The following is a 14,908-nucleotide window of genomic DNA, read 5'->3' as shown; positions in this document are numbered from 1 at the left end:
ATTTCTAAAAGTGTAAACAGATCACTCAGTTTTAATATTCATCAGAAGGGCTTTCCAATAGTAGCAAATAAACCCATGAGAAAAATGGTCAGTTGTGTTCTCGAAAAATGCACTGAAAAGAATTTGAAAACTTTATTGAAAACAGCATGTATTGTACATGCTACAGGTTGTTGAAAGGATCTGTTCTTTAACTTATTAGTGGTGGATTATTTAAATACATATAAAAATTGTTCTTCCGCATGGACATATTATTCAAATTCACCTAATAACTCAAGCTGCAATTTTCATTTTTACCATTCGGTTATGGGTATCAGTCTCAACTGATAAGTATTCATAATTTTGAAGTTGATTTCAAAAGAAAAATTCAGACCTCACAAAGAACTAAAAAAAAATCAGTGCTGAGTATCAATTTACAGTCTCAGACTCTGTTTCTTTGTTTATCTAAATGTTCTAAATTTTTCCACTAGTTTATTTCGTGCATTTTTGATACTTTGCCAACGGCAGGGCCCTGTTAGACCAACCTCATGCCTTAATGGATTACTCTGTGTAAAGAGATAAATAATTGAAAGAACAGGATGCACAACATAAATTAATGTAAATCTAATGTGGCAATAGAAACAGCAAGGCAGATGTTCCATTTTGAAAACAAGCAAACCAGTGGCTAGTATTGTACCTGAGGTCAGACTGTCAGGAATATATTTGTGTAAATAAAATACTGCTGATATTGACACAGCCTGTGCTTTTCCTTTGATTTTTAATCAGAAATAGTAATTTTAGCTGTTTGTTTCCAACTCTGAGTTTGATTGGCTTAGGCCAGATTCAATCAAACCAAGTATCTGAACCAAGGCCAATTTAGTTAATGCTATTAAGAACTGCTGCTGTTTTGAGTGTTTTATGAATTGGTGAATATTTTTGTGAACTTTAACACTTAGAAGAAATGCTTTACAAATTGTTGGACATCACCTGGTAGTGCTGAATATACATCTTCTGTCACTGAGTGATCACTAGGCGACAGAGGTTAGCAGTTACTGTGTAATTAGATCTTTGAAAATTAAGCAACAGGCCCTCATTTTCCGATATACTGTGCAACATCAAGAAACAATTAAAAGTTTTAAATCCATAAAATGTGTGCACTTAGTTCTGTATAATCTGTTTATTCAGGTGGAAACATAGCTATTCATTATCGGGAATGGTATAAACCATTAGTCTGGTTCTGGATTCTTGTGGGTCTGGCCTACTTTGCAGCTGTCCTCAGCATGATTGGAGACTGGCTACGTGTGATATCCAAGAAAACAAAGGAAGAGGTAAGATGCTGATATAAGCATGCAAACCATTTTTGGAGCTAAAGGCCACCTACTAATTAAATAACAGATCCAGGATGGAGGCTGCAGAGCAGACAAATATAGTATGCCAGATCCTGAGAATAAATATGTAAGAGTTTCAATTGCACCAAGAGAAATACAAAAGATCAGTAAACCCATGTTTGTCCACCTGCTTCTTCCTCATCTGCCCATGGAGCAGGTCTAAAGGCTGGGTGAAAATCCTGGAACACCTTCCCTAACAGCACTGTGGGTGTACCTACACCACATGGACTGCAGTGGTTCAAGAAGGCAGCTCACCACCACCTTCTCAAGGGCAATTAGGGATGGGCAATAAATGCTGGCTGAGCCAGAGATGCCCACATCCTATAAATGAATAAAAATAACTGCTGCACTCTCACAGTGATAGCACGCCAGATTTGGAGATAATATTTGCCCATTTTTTGAGCACATTATTGTTGGAAACAAATTGTAGGACACAAATCTAGTAGAACACATTAATACCTTGCACAGAAGAGTTTAAAGTTCTTCTCCAAGTGAGTATGGTCAACACAAACTGTCTCTGTGCTAAACAAAAATAAAAATACCTGGATAAAGTCAGCAGGTCTAACAGCATCTGCGGAGAGGAACACAGTTAACGTTTCGAGTCCGCATGACTCTTCAACAGAACTAAGGAAAATTGAAAAGAGGTGAAATATAAGCTGGGTTAAGGGGCGGTGGGACAGGTAGAGCTGGATAGAGGGCCAGTAATAGGTGGAGAGAAATGGAAAACAATGAAGGTGAACAAGGCAAAAGAGAGAGATGGAAATCCTGTCGAAGAGAAGAGCAATACTTCTTCAAGGTAGGCATTCCCTGAAGAGAAGTGGCAGTCAATTAAACACTAAGATTGACTGCCACTTCTCTTCAAGGAATGCCTACCTTGAAGAAGTATTGCTCTTTCTGACAGGATTTCCATCTCTCTCTTTTGCCTTGTTCACCTTCATTGCTTTCCATTTCTCTCCACCTATCACTGGCTCTCTATCCAGCTCTACCTGTCCCACCCACCACCCCCCCACCCTTGACCCAGCTTATATTTCACCTCTTTTCTATTTTTCCTTAGTTCGGTTGAAGAGTCATACGGACTCAAAATGTTAACTGTGTTCCTCTCCGCAGATGCTGTCAGACTGAGTTTTTCCAGGTATATTTATTTTTGTTTTGGATTTCCAGCATCCGCAGTTTTTTGCTTTTGTCTCTGTGCTAATTTGCACAGAGAGGGAGGTGGGAGGGAACTTAAAGATGGCAGTTCAGCTTTGGTATAAGGAATGTATGGCATGTTCTTGGGTGGGACAATGAGTGGATTTTCACAGCAAATACAAATTGTTCAGTGGGGTGTATCAATTGCTGGAAGAAGTTCAGGATCACAGAATGCATCACCATTCTCCCTGCCTGTACATCAACTTCTTCCATGTTGATCTCCTCCCCTGCCTCATCCTCTTTCTGTGGTCCTGCAGGCTCATTGGCCTTCTAATCGAGCTGCTGCATGCTCCTTCCTCACTGGATGGCAAATTATATTACAAAATGGTGATGATTTTGGAGACCTTGGCTAAAGTGGAAAGTAACATCCTGTCTGAGTAGCCCAAATAACAGAATTGTTACTTTAGCATTCCTAATGTGTGTTCGACAGTACAAACAGGTGGTGGCATGGAACTTGTACTGGTACTTTGCTGTGTTAGGGTTTCTATCCAGGGACATGAGACAGATGCAATTGTAGATCTGGTCTCCCAACAGTGAGGGTTACAAATAATGTGGTCACCATGGATTGTTACATCGTAAAAGCATCATGGCTGATTCACGTATATTGGACATTACCTTGCAGAAACCATATAAATACTTAAGGGCTGGTATCCCTTCCAGCAGCAGAGATTATGTGTAGAAAATTGATCGTCACACTTATAGCAGCTTAGGCGCTTGGGAAACCTGTCAGTCAAAATATTCTGTGCCTACTCTAGTTTTTACTCATAACATGGCATCAACTACTTTCTTTATACAAATTTGCATTGGCTTGTCTGGCAGGTGTCCCTTGTAGTGACGTGGAAAGATCCCATTGCATAACAATTTGGTGCCATTAAGACCTTTGTAGTTATGTGAGAAGCTATCCCAGACATTGAAGTTGTCTATAAGACAGTTGCAGCAAAATCATTGCCTCTGCAGTTAAGTGGAGACAGCAAAGTTAGGAATCCTATGGCTTAAATCAGAGAGAAATGTTGTAGTATATGAATACAATTCCTTGCATATTGATGGGAATGAGTTTATCTGCTCTTGGTGAAGGTTTGCCCCTCGTGAAACTAATCTCATCAAATTGATTCAGCACAATGGGAACAACAATTGCAAAGACCTTAAGAAACTGAATGCTTTATAACAGAAGGTCAGAAATGCACAGGCCAGAAGGCCATGCAAGAAGTTAAGTGCATAGTTAAATGCTAATTGCCAAGAAAAAGCTACAGTTCATCATCAATTGAAACCTTGCTTCATGGTTTAGTTTCAAGCAAGTTATGCCGTTTAACTTTCATTTGTATGGGCAAGGTGCACAGGGGCAAAGTCATGGGTTGGAATTTACCTCTGGGCATGAGATGGCAAGTTGGGCAGAGGTATGGGCTATGTAAAATTGGCGGCTGCCATTCCTGGAGCCACCCGCCAGCTCCCGCTACAATTTTACCCATGGTGGAGAGGTGTCAGGTGACCTGCTCACCGGTGGACCAATTGAGGCTCTTAAGTGACCAACTAATGGCCACTTAAAGGCCTCCTCCCACCACCACTATGATTTTACCTGTGGCAGGAGAGGCCAACACATGGTCACCAGCTGGCAAACCTGGGCTGGGGGGAGGGTGCCTCATTGAAGAGCAACCTGTGCCCATTGGAAGCCGCCGGCCAAGGTGCAATCCTCCTCCCATGTTTTTCCCCCGTTCCCCTTTCCATGACCTTCACCCCCTCACTGCTGTCTGCCAACCTAGCCCTAGCAGGACCCCAGACATTTACAACCCAACGCCAATGCTGAACGCCTTCCTCTTGACCCTGCTGCAGTCCCGGCAATGACCACCACTCTGATGTCACTGCTGGAACATGAGAGCTGGCAGGCTTCCAATCAGCCAGCAACACTCTGAGGCAAGGCTTCCTCTTGGTGATAGGCAGATGTCCCACCTCTAGCCAATTAAAGGGCCATTGCTTGCTTAATGACTGTGGGGTGAACCGGCCAGGTGGAAGAGGGCTTCCTGACTTTTATGTAAGGGAGTGGAACCATCGCTGCAGTATAAAAATCAGCCTATGAAGCTTAATTAAAATCAGGGTTCTGCTTTATGCTAGCACTGCTTCATTTGGTTCTTAAAATCACATTACAAAATTCAGTACACAAAGTATCAGGTACCTGAATTTGTGACATACCCACCACCCGTGTGCCTCCCTAATGTCAGCAGAGCCTCAGAGTCAGAGTTACAGTGCGAGGCTTCAGTACTAAACCACAAGCAAAAATAGAAAATGCTGGAAAATCTCAGCAGGTCCGACAGCATCTGTGGAGGGAGAAACAGAGTTGATGTTTCGAGTCCGTATGAATATTCTTCAGAGTTACAGAGAAGTAGAAATGTGATGACATTTATACTGTTTAAGGGGGTTGGAGCAGGTGAAGCTGGACAGAAGGCTAGTGATAGGTGGGGGCAAAGGAGGGGTTGACAAAGATGCCATGAACAAAAGGACAAAGGGAGTGTTAATGGTAGTGGTAAGGGCTAAAGGAGGTGCTGATAGTGGCATTAAAATGAGAAAGCAGAATGTGAAAATAGCAGGACAAGGCTAAGCACTCTGAAAAGAACAACATGAACAAGTAAAAGATGGCCCTTGTGGGGTGGGGGTGGGGGTCAGTGGTGGAGGAAAAAAGGGGATGGATCAAACAATGAATAAATGAATTAAAATAAAAGTGAATAAAAAATAAAAATGAATATTGAAAAAGGGATAAAAAAAAGGGGTGTAGATAGAAGAGAGAGCAAAATTGATAAAGTCCAGACCAATGCAGCCTCCTCTACTTTGGGGAGACCAAATGCAGACTGGGTGACCGCTTTGTGGAACACCTTCGGTCTGTCCACAAGCATGACCCAGACCATCCTGGCACTTGCCATTTCAACACTCCACCCTGCTCTCATGCCCACATGTCCATCTTTGGCCTGCTGCAAATGTTCCAGTGAAGCCCAACACAAACTTGAGGAACAGCACCTCATCTTTCGATTAGGCACTTTACAGCCTTCCGGGCCTAACATTGAGTTCAACAGCTTCAGACCATGAACTCTCTCCTCCATCCTCACCCCTTTTTATTTCTTTTTTCAATATTCATTTTTTTTCCCAATTATTTTTCATTTTTATCTTCATTCATTTATTCATTGTTTTATCCCATTTTTGATCCCCTTTTTCCCCCCACCACCGCCGCCTCCCCCCATCCCACCCCCAGAAGGGCTATCTGTCACTTGTTCACGTTGTTCTTTCTAGAGTGCTTACTGTTGTCCTGCTATTATCACATTCTGCTTTCTTACCTTTGTGCCACCATCAGCACCTTTTTTAGCTCTTATCACCACCATTAACACTCCCTTTGTACTTTTGTTCATGACATCTTTGTCAATCTCTCCGCTCCCACCTATCTCTGGCCTTCTATCCAGCTTTACCTGCTCCAATGCACCCTCCTTAAACTGTATAAATTCCATCACCTTGCTACTTCTCTGTAGCTCTGAAGAGGAGTCACACAGACTTGAAATGTCAATTCTGTTTCTGCCTCCATAGATGCTGTCAGATCTGCTGAGTTTTTCCAGCATTTTTTGATTTTGTTTCAGATTTCCAGCATCCGAAGTATTTTGCTTTTATCTTAGTACTAAACCACAAAATATACTTCAAAGGATAAACCCAAGAGCCAAGGATGCTACAGATATTAATGAGGGGCATTATCTGCAAAGACCATAAGACTTAAGAGCAGAAGTAGGCCATTCAGGCCTACGAGTCTGCTCCGCGATTCAGTGAGACCCTCGCTGATCTGATAATCCTCAACTCCACTTTCCTGTCTTTTCCCCATAACCCTTGATTCCCTTACTGATTAAAAATATTTCTATCTCAGCCTTGAATATACGTAACGACCCAGCCTCTGCAGCCCTCTGTGGTAAAGAATTCGACAGATTCACTACCCTCAGAGAAGAAATTCCTCTTTATCTCTGTCTTAAATGGGCAACCCCTTACTCTGAGATTATGCCCTCTGGTCCTAGACTGTCCCACAAGAGGAAACAACCTCTCAGCATCTACCCTGTCAAGCCCTCTAAGAATCTTATATGTTTCAAAAAGGTCACCTCGCATTCTTCTAAACTCCAATGAGTACAGTCCCAACCAACTCATCCTCTCCTTATGAGAAAATTCCTCCATACCAGAGATCAATCTAGTGAACCTCCTTTGGACTGTCTCCAATGCTAGTGCACCTTTCCTTAGATACGGGGACCAAAACGGTTCACAGTACTCTAGGTCTAACTAGTGCCTTGTATAGTTTTAGCAAGACTTCCCTCTTTTTATACACCATTCCCTTGAAATAAAGGCCAACATTCCATTTGACTTCCCTAATACCTGCTGAACTTGTATGTTAGCTTTTTGGGATTCGTGCACGATGACCCCTGAATCCCTCTCTGCTGCAGCTTTCTCAGTCTTTAAAAGCTCATAAGCAGCTTATCAAGGATAATAGTCACCCTCCATTGGCACGGCTGTAGTTTTAAATCGACAGGCTGTGTGGCGTTGGTTCACTCTGCTTTCACCTGTGGGACCTGCTCAGACAGGTGTAATTAAGGTGTTCATTCTAATGGGCTCTCTAGACTGAAATGAAGTCAGGTTGTCTCAATTTATTTCCTGGGGGTTTAGAACCAGCAACAAGGATATTCCCTTAGAAAGCATTAATTGGCTTGCAATCCTGTTTTTTGGGTGATTTTCAGAATCTTGAAACTTTTTGCCAGTAGAATCAGAGATGGTTGTTCAGTTTATAAAATCTAGAGCTTATGACGTTGCAGTCTTGTTTTATTCCGGGAAAAGCTCCATTGTACACATTAATGAGTAGACATTTCAAGAAATGGGTCAAATATCTACAACTCGACCACTAAAAGTAGTGTTTGCTTCTTTGCTTTATCTCTTCGCACTTCATGTGGTCAGGAAATTCAATAATTCTTATCTGAGGGAAGGAAACAAAATGCTCAATGCACTGCTGGGAAAAAAAAATGATTTGGCAATCCATTATCTAAAATAAACGGTGTAATAAAATAAACTTGTTCACACAAGTTGCAACATTTTTCAAACTTTCTAACACGCAAAGATTTAACAATCTTTGTTAAAGTTACATCTGTAACTTCAAGATACCAAAGTGGGCAAGCAAAGAACCTGCGAGTTGACAACACAGCTACCGAGTGGAAACTGACACTGCCGCAAACACACGCAACTTTTGTTTTCTTACCTATTTTTTGTGTGTAAAGTTGCCTTTATTTAACACTGCCGTTGATCTAACATGTTACTGTTGCCCTTACTGAGTCATTCTTTGTTTTGTGTAACAATCAATAATGATTCCCATGTGCCTGCAGGTTGGTGAAATTAAGGCTCACGCCGCTGAATGGAAAGCAAATGTGACAGCAGAGTTCAGGGAAACACGAAGGCGATTAAGTGTAGAAATTCATGACAAACTTCAAAGGGCAGCAACCATCCGAAACATGGAGCGAAGGCGGCTTGGTTTGGACCAACGAGCCCATTCTCTTGACATGCTTTCTCCCGAGAAACGGTTGGCGTTTGCAGGTCTGGAGACGGGTCAATTCAAGGCATCATCTCAGGAAAGTATAAACGGAAACTCTAACAATCTACAGCAGAAAGAAACAAGGCAATATGACAAACACATGCAAGGAGCTTCAGAAGACAACATCATCAATAAAGTTGGATCTTCAGCAAGAGGGCCCAAGCGATACAAAAATAAAGAATTAAAGAGAGAGATACCAGAGAATGTTAGAAAAATATATGAAACATTTGGAAATTGCACACTGGATGAAGAGAAAAAGGAACAGGAAAGAGAGAAAGAAAACAATACAAATATTCCAGCTATAACAAGCTACGTTCAACATTCAGAAGTAGAGGATGACAGAACACCCAATGAAGCCAAAAATCTAGAGAATAGGAAATTACTTGAAAAAAAGATATGAAAGCACCATGGTGAACAATATAAAAAAAATAGTTTGGAGTTTTTTTTAAACTATTGACATGTGCCTTATTTTTAAAATGTGAGAAAACCATTTTCACACATGCATGGTCTACACAAACCTTTAGATTGATTTATTGTGCCACTGTGATATAAGGGTTGAACTACCAAATATCAAACATCGGCTCCAATTAATCTGTTTGAACTATGGGAATGTGTTTGAAGACTATGTTAGGATCAACTTGGGAAAATTATACATGGACCTAGTGCTCATTACCAATGCAGTATATCTTAGGAAAGAAGTGGATGGCTCTGTATCTTATCAGAAGTCCCACTAATCTCCATCATGTTTATTACTGAGAGAATTCAGCTTTGGAATATTTATTTCCACTAATTTATTAGAACTGTTCTACAATTTTTAAACAAACATTAGTTTGTTTTAGGAGCCCTGTGCATCTGCTTGGCGTGTGCTGTACGACCCTTTGAAGTTGTTACATTTCTGATTGGTGTAAGAATTCTGCAGCAGAGCAATGCAGCAGAATTAAAACATTGCAATAGCCGAGTGTAATTGTTGGGGACTGATATAAGCACTGAACAAAAGACTGCGGTCTGCATGTCCTTGTCTTTGTAATTTAATAAGTAACTTCTAAGACTGATCTTGATAAATGTTGATATCCCAGGGCTCTCTTGTCCTGATTTTATGAAGTTTCCTATATTAGGTTTTAAAAAAATATGGGTGTTGGGAATAATATTACACTAAAGTAATAATTCAAAGAAAGCATGTTGGTGTATGGATCTATGATCATTCTCTTGTTGTCTGTGATTCTTCTGCAGTTAATACAATTAATTCATATTGGTTCTTGAAAATTAACATCAATAAAATGAAGACAGAAGCCGATAAAATTAAGCAGGTATTTTTGATCCATGTTGTGCTATTTTTGTTTCTAACCCCTCTATTAAGACAACCGCCCGCAGCCTGCTGTTGAAGCAGCTGGTAAAACCACCCACCCCAATTGCCTAGAATATAAGTGCTGCACTTCAAAAAAGAGCAAGAGGATATTCTCCCCGGGTCAGATATTTCCCTTCTGTAGAATGTCTCATTTAGCAGCCGAATGGGGATTGATGCATGGATTCATATTGCTACCTGGTATTTTTGCAACAGATATTGCTGGGGCATGAATCTACAACCTGAGCAACTTGAAAGGAGTGGTTTAATTGATGCAAAACAAAAAGACCTTGAAAATTCATGGAGTTGAGGACTGCATCCCAGCTTAAGTGCCAGTATCTGCTCTGCCACTTTGGACTCAGCTCACAGATTGGGGAAGGGCTGTAAAATTTGGACCTTTGATGGTTTGAGGAGTATTCTGCCTCCTGCTATAAGAATGTGGAAACACCAGTTAAAGCTTCCAAGTTGCAGGCTGACTGTTTTTAATGTCCTCCTTCAGAAAAGAGGGTCAGGGAGACACTTGTAATACATTGGAAAAATGATGACCCTTCTCCTTTGGGAGCTTAGGCTCTGATCCAAGCCTTAAGCCACAGGTTCACCTGATATTTGTAGGCGCAGGTAATCCCTCTCTCCCTGGGTACCATGCTGACCCTACCTTGAGTCCCAGCTGAGGGTTGGAATGTGGGATATGGGGAATCCCTGCATCAGACTAATACCCAATGTACCTGTATCTGAGGCCTGGCTGATTTTGTGATTGATTGTTCCAGTGGACTCCTCTTAAAGTTACAGGAGGGAGTCTGCCAGATGGGCCAATGAATTTCAAGGCCAAATTGTATGTGTTGAAAACCAAATAATCATTATTTTAAAATAGCACGGGAATAATGTAAGATTTACAGTGAGAAGGATCCAATGTTATTGATGGAGCATTTCTAATGAATAATCCAATTTCCATATCTCTATTTCTCTGAAGTTGTACAATTATTTTCTTACTAAAAAAATTAATAACTTTAAGATGCTTTCTTTCTCTGAATCTTTGATGTCAGTGTTGATGACTGTATTGTGCCAGAACAAATTTATGTCCAGACAGTAGGAGGTAAGTAATGGCTTGGATCTTGCAAGAGTCAGTGATGCATCAGAGGCATGCTGCTGACTGCATTTAAAACGACATTCTTACCTTTCCAATAGTTTGCAACAGGTCCTTGCTCTCCTGGCTTCAGCGTGGTTCCATCAACAAGGTGAGCAGGGAGGCCTTTTGGCGAGGCAATTCCAGTGAGGCCAGGGCCCCTTTTGACTTAATGAGCTGAAGACATGCTCCTTGAAGTCAGTCTTCAAGTCCAAGACAGGTAAATATTTTTAAGCTGTTTTAAAATGTTTTCTTTAATCTACTTTTAATTCCAGCTTCCCCAACCCAGGCCCCCTGGTTGTACCTAACCACCCCTTCCAACCCCTGGTACCCTCTACTCTGCTCCTATTCCCAACCTGTCACCCCCCTACTCTGCTCCCATTCCCACCCTGACACTCCCCCGGCATCCACCCACTCTGCTCCTGTTCCCACCCTGTCACTCCCCCGCCACCCACTCTGCTCCTGTTCCCACCCTGACACTCCCCCGGCACCCACCCACTCTGCTCCTGTTCCCACCCTGTCACTCCCCCCCCCACCCACTCTGCTCCTGTTCCCACCCTGTCACTCCCCCCCCACCCACTCTGTTCCTGTTCCCACCCTGTCACTACCCCCCCACCCACTCTGTTCCTGTTCCCACCCTGTCACTCCCCCCCCCCCACCCACTCTGCTCCTGTTCCCACCCTGTCACTCCCCCCCACCCACTCTGTTCCTGTTCCCACCCTGTCACTCCCCCCCCCCCACCCACTCTGCTCCTGTTCCCACCCTGTCACTCCCCCCCCCCACCCACTCTGTTCCTGTTCCCACCCTGTCACTCCCCCCCCCCACCCACTCTGTTCCTGTTCCCACCCTGTCACTCCCCCCCCACTCACTCTGCTCCTGTTCCCACCCTGTCACTCCCCCCCCACCCACTCTGCTCCTGTTCCCACCCTGTCACTCCCCCGCCACCCACTCTGCTCCTGTTCCCACCCTGTCACTCCCCCCCCACTCACTCTGCTCCTGTTCCCACCCTGTCACTCCCCCCCCACCCACTCTGCTCCTGTTCCCACCCTGTCACTCCCCCGCCACCCACTCTGCTCCTGTTCCCACCCTGTCACTCCCCCCCCACCCACTCTCTCCTGTTCCCACCCTGTCACTCCCCCGCCACCCACTCTGCTCCTGTTCCCACCCTGTCACTCCCCCCCCACCCACTCTCTCCTGTTCCCACCCTGTCACTCCCCCCCCACCCACTCTGCTCCTGTTCCCACCCTGTCACTCCCCCCCCACCCACTCTGTTCCTGTTCCCACCCTGTCACTCCCCCCCCCACCCACTCTGCTCCTGTTCCCACCCTGTCACTCCCCCCACCACCCACTCTGCTCCTGTTCCCACCAGGTCACTCCCCCCCCCCCACCCACTTCTATGTTCCCACCTGTCAATCCCCCCCCCCACCCACTCTGTTCCTGTTTCCCACCCTGTCACTCCCCCCCCCTCCCCCACCCCCTCGGTTCTGTTCCCACCCTGTCACTCCCACCCCACCCACTATCTCCTGTTCCATCCTGTTCATCCCCCCCCCCCATCACACTCTGCCTCCGGTTCCCACCCCCTGTCACTCCCCCCCCCACCCACTATCTCCTGTTCCCACCCGGTCATCCCCCCCCCACCCACCCACTCTGCTCCTGTTACCACCCTGTCACTCCCCCCCCCCACCCACTCTGTTCCTGTCACACCCCTGTCACTCCCCCCCCACCCACTCTCTCCTGTTCCCACCCTGTCACTCCCCCCCCACCCACTCTGCTCCTGTTCCCACCTGTCCACTCCCCCCCACCCACTCTGTTCCTGTTTCCCACCCTGTCACTCCCCCCCCCACCCACTCTGTTCCTGTTCCCACCCTGTCACTCCCCCCCCACCCACTCTGCTCCTGTTCCCACCCTGTCACTCCCCCCCCCACCCACTCTGTTCCTGTTCCCACCCTGTCACTCCCCCCCCCACCCACTCTGCTCCTGTTCCCACCCTGTCACTCCCCCCCGCCCCTCACTCTGCTCCTGTTCCCACCCTGTCACTACCCCCCCCACCCACTCAGTCACTTCCCCCCCCACCCCCCCCCCACCCACTCTCTCCTGTTCCCACCCTGTCACTCCCCCCCACCCACCCACTCTGCTCCTGTTCCCACCCTGTCACTCCCCCCCACCCACTCTGTTCCTGTTCCCACCCTGTCACTCCCCCCCACCCACTCTGTTCCTGTTCCCACCCTGTCACTCCCCCCCCACCCACTCTGCTCCTGTTCCCACCCTGTCACTCCCCCCCACCCACCCACTCTGCTCCTGTTCCCACCCTGTCACTCCCCCCGCCCCTCACTCTGCTCCTGTTCCCACCCTGTCACTCCCCCCCCCACCCACTCTGTTCCTGTTCCCACCCTGTCACTCCCCCCCCACCCACTCTCTCCTGTTCCCACCCTGTCACTCCCCCCCCACCCACTCTCTCCTGTTCCCACCCTGTCACTACCCCCCCCCACCCACTCAGTCACTTCCCCCCCCACCCCCCCCCCCCCCCACCCACCCACTCTGCTCCTGTTCCCACCCTGTCACTCCCCCCGCCCCTCACTCTGCTCCCGTTCCCACCCTGTCACTCCCCCCCCACCCACTCTGCTCCTGTTCCCACCCTGTCACTCCCCCCGCCCCTCACTCTGCTCCTGTTCCCACCCTGTCACTCCCCCCCCACTCACTCTGCTCCTGTTCCCACCCTGTCACTCCCCCCCCACCCACTCTGTTCCTGTTCCCACCCTGTCACTCCCCCCGCCCCTCACTCTGCTCCTGTTCCCACCCTGTCACTCCCCCCCACCCACTCACTCTGCTCCTGTTCCCACCCTGTCACTCCCCCCCACCCACCCACTCTGCTCCTGTTCCCACCCTGTCACTCCCCCCCCACTCACTCTGCTCCTGTTCCCACCCTGTCACTCCCTCCTGCTCCTGTTCCCACCCTGTCACTCCCTCCTGCTCCTGTTCCCACCCTGTCACTCCCTCCTGCTCCTGTTCCCACCCTGTCACTCCCCACTGCTCCTGTTCCCACCCTGTCACTCCCTCCTGCTCCTGTTCCCACCCTGTCACTCCCTCCTGCTCCTGTTCCCACCCTGTCACTCCCCACTGCTCCTGTTCCCACCCTGTCACCCCCTCCCCAAATCAACCACCCATCCACCATTAGCTCTTCTCTGACGTGGTGTAGCGTTAAAACCATTGTTCATACATTGAGGAAAGGATAAATCTGGAGCCAGTTTTTTTATTTCTCTCTTGTCTTTCCCCCCCCCCCCCCAAATCCAGGTTTACTCATAAGACCACACATTACAGGCACAAATTCCCTTTTTCCTTTGTGACACCTGGTGTAAACTGGCTTTTATTCAATTGGAATAATTTCCTAATCTACCCTCAATTGATGGCAGCTGCCCTCAATTGAAATTAAAGCATGCACTCCATGTAGCATGATTTTAACATTGACTTGCAGGGAGGTGGCGGTGACAGGTGAGTGATGGGAACAGAGCTGGTGATGCATGTGCGGGAGGAGGGTTGGGAATGGGAGCGGAACAGGAGTGATAAAGGTAGGAGTGAACGGGGGGCAGCAGAGGGATGCTGCAGTGTCTCGACAACTTGCAGATTTAAAGGGCTGCAGTCCTGAGCAGTCTTGAACCTGCTACGAGTGGACCCAAATAAAGCAGCGTAACTCACAGCATGTGTAGGCTAATCGGCTTAAATTTAGATGCTGACAGGTCCTGGTAGGACTATTAGCATAGTCTCCCCAGGGCCATTTCTGGTGAAACAACTTCTGTATTTGAGCATTAGTTGGCTCGCTGTGTTCTACTCTGACCCTCAGTTGCAGTAAATGTCTCAGTATGTCCCACTATTGGGAGCACAAGATCCGACGCAATAGCATACCCATATGTTAGTTTGTTGTGATAGGGCAATTCTTCAAAAGTAAAAGGTGAATTCCATTGAGCTAAAAGTGGAATTTTCTGCTGGAGCATCAGAGACAATCAACAACTCACAGTGCAGGGTGTCAAAACTCAGATAGACGGGTGGTGAAGCAGAAAATACTGAAGCCTCACCTTTGTTCTTCTACCTGGTTTTATTTACAGAGATACACAATGCGTACCATGCACCTCTGACAAAAATAAACCCTCCTTCAGCCTACTGTATGAGCACAGCTAGGTGAGTCCCTAGTTAAGACCCACCACCTAAATATATTAACAACCAACTGGTATACAATTAATACAAGAAGGGGCAAGTTATGCCAACATATTTTAAACAGATTTTTTTCAAAATGGTATTATGCTACCATGCCA

At 46.2% G+C, this 14,908-nt stretch overlaps 1 protein-coding gene across 1 annotated transcript in view; it reads left to right on the top strand.

The window, feature by feature from the left end:
• LOC121292644 (potassium channel subfamily K member 10-like) overlaps positions 1 to 8,595 on the top strand; it is a 37,247-nt gene extending 28,652 nt beyond the window's left edge. The window contains exons 6-7 of the mRNA XM_041214885.1: positions 1,162 to 1,304; positions 7,931 to 8,595. Of these exons, the coding sequence (XP_041070819.1) occupies positions 1,162 to 1,304; positions 7,931 to 8,536 (749 nt within the window). The 3' untranslated portion in view covers positions 8,537 to 8,595. The remainder of the gene's footprint in view (positions 1 to 1,161; positions 1,305 to 7,930) is intronic.
• The last annotated feature ends 6,313 nt before the right edge of the window (positions 8,596 to 14,908 follow it).

The sequence above is a fragment of the Carcharodon carcharias genome, chromosome 20, assembly GCF_017639515.1.
Source record: "Carcharodon carcharias isolate sCarCar2 chromosome 20, sCarCar2.pri, whole genome shotgun sequence".
NCBI lineage: Eukaryota > Metazoa > Chordata > Chondrichthyes > Lamniformes > Lamnidae > Carcharodon > Carcharodon carcharias.
Note: the sequence above shows the minus strand (reverse complement) of the source record. Positions and strands in the feature narration are given on the sequence as shown.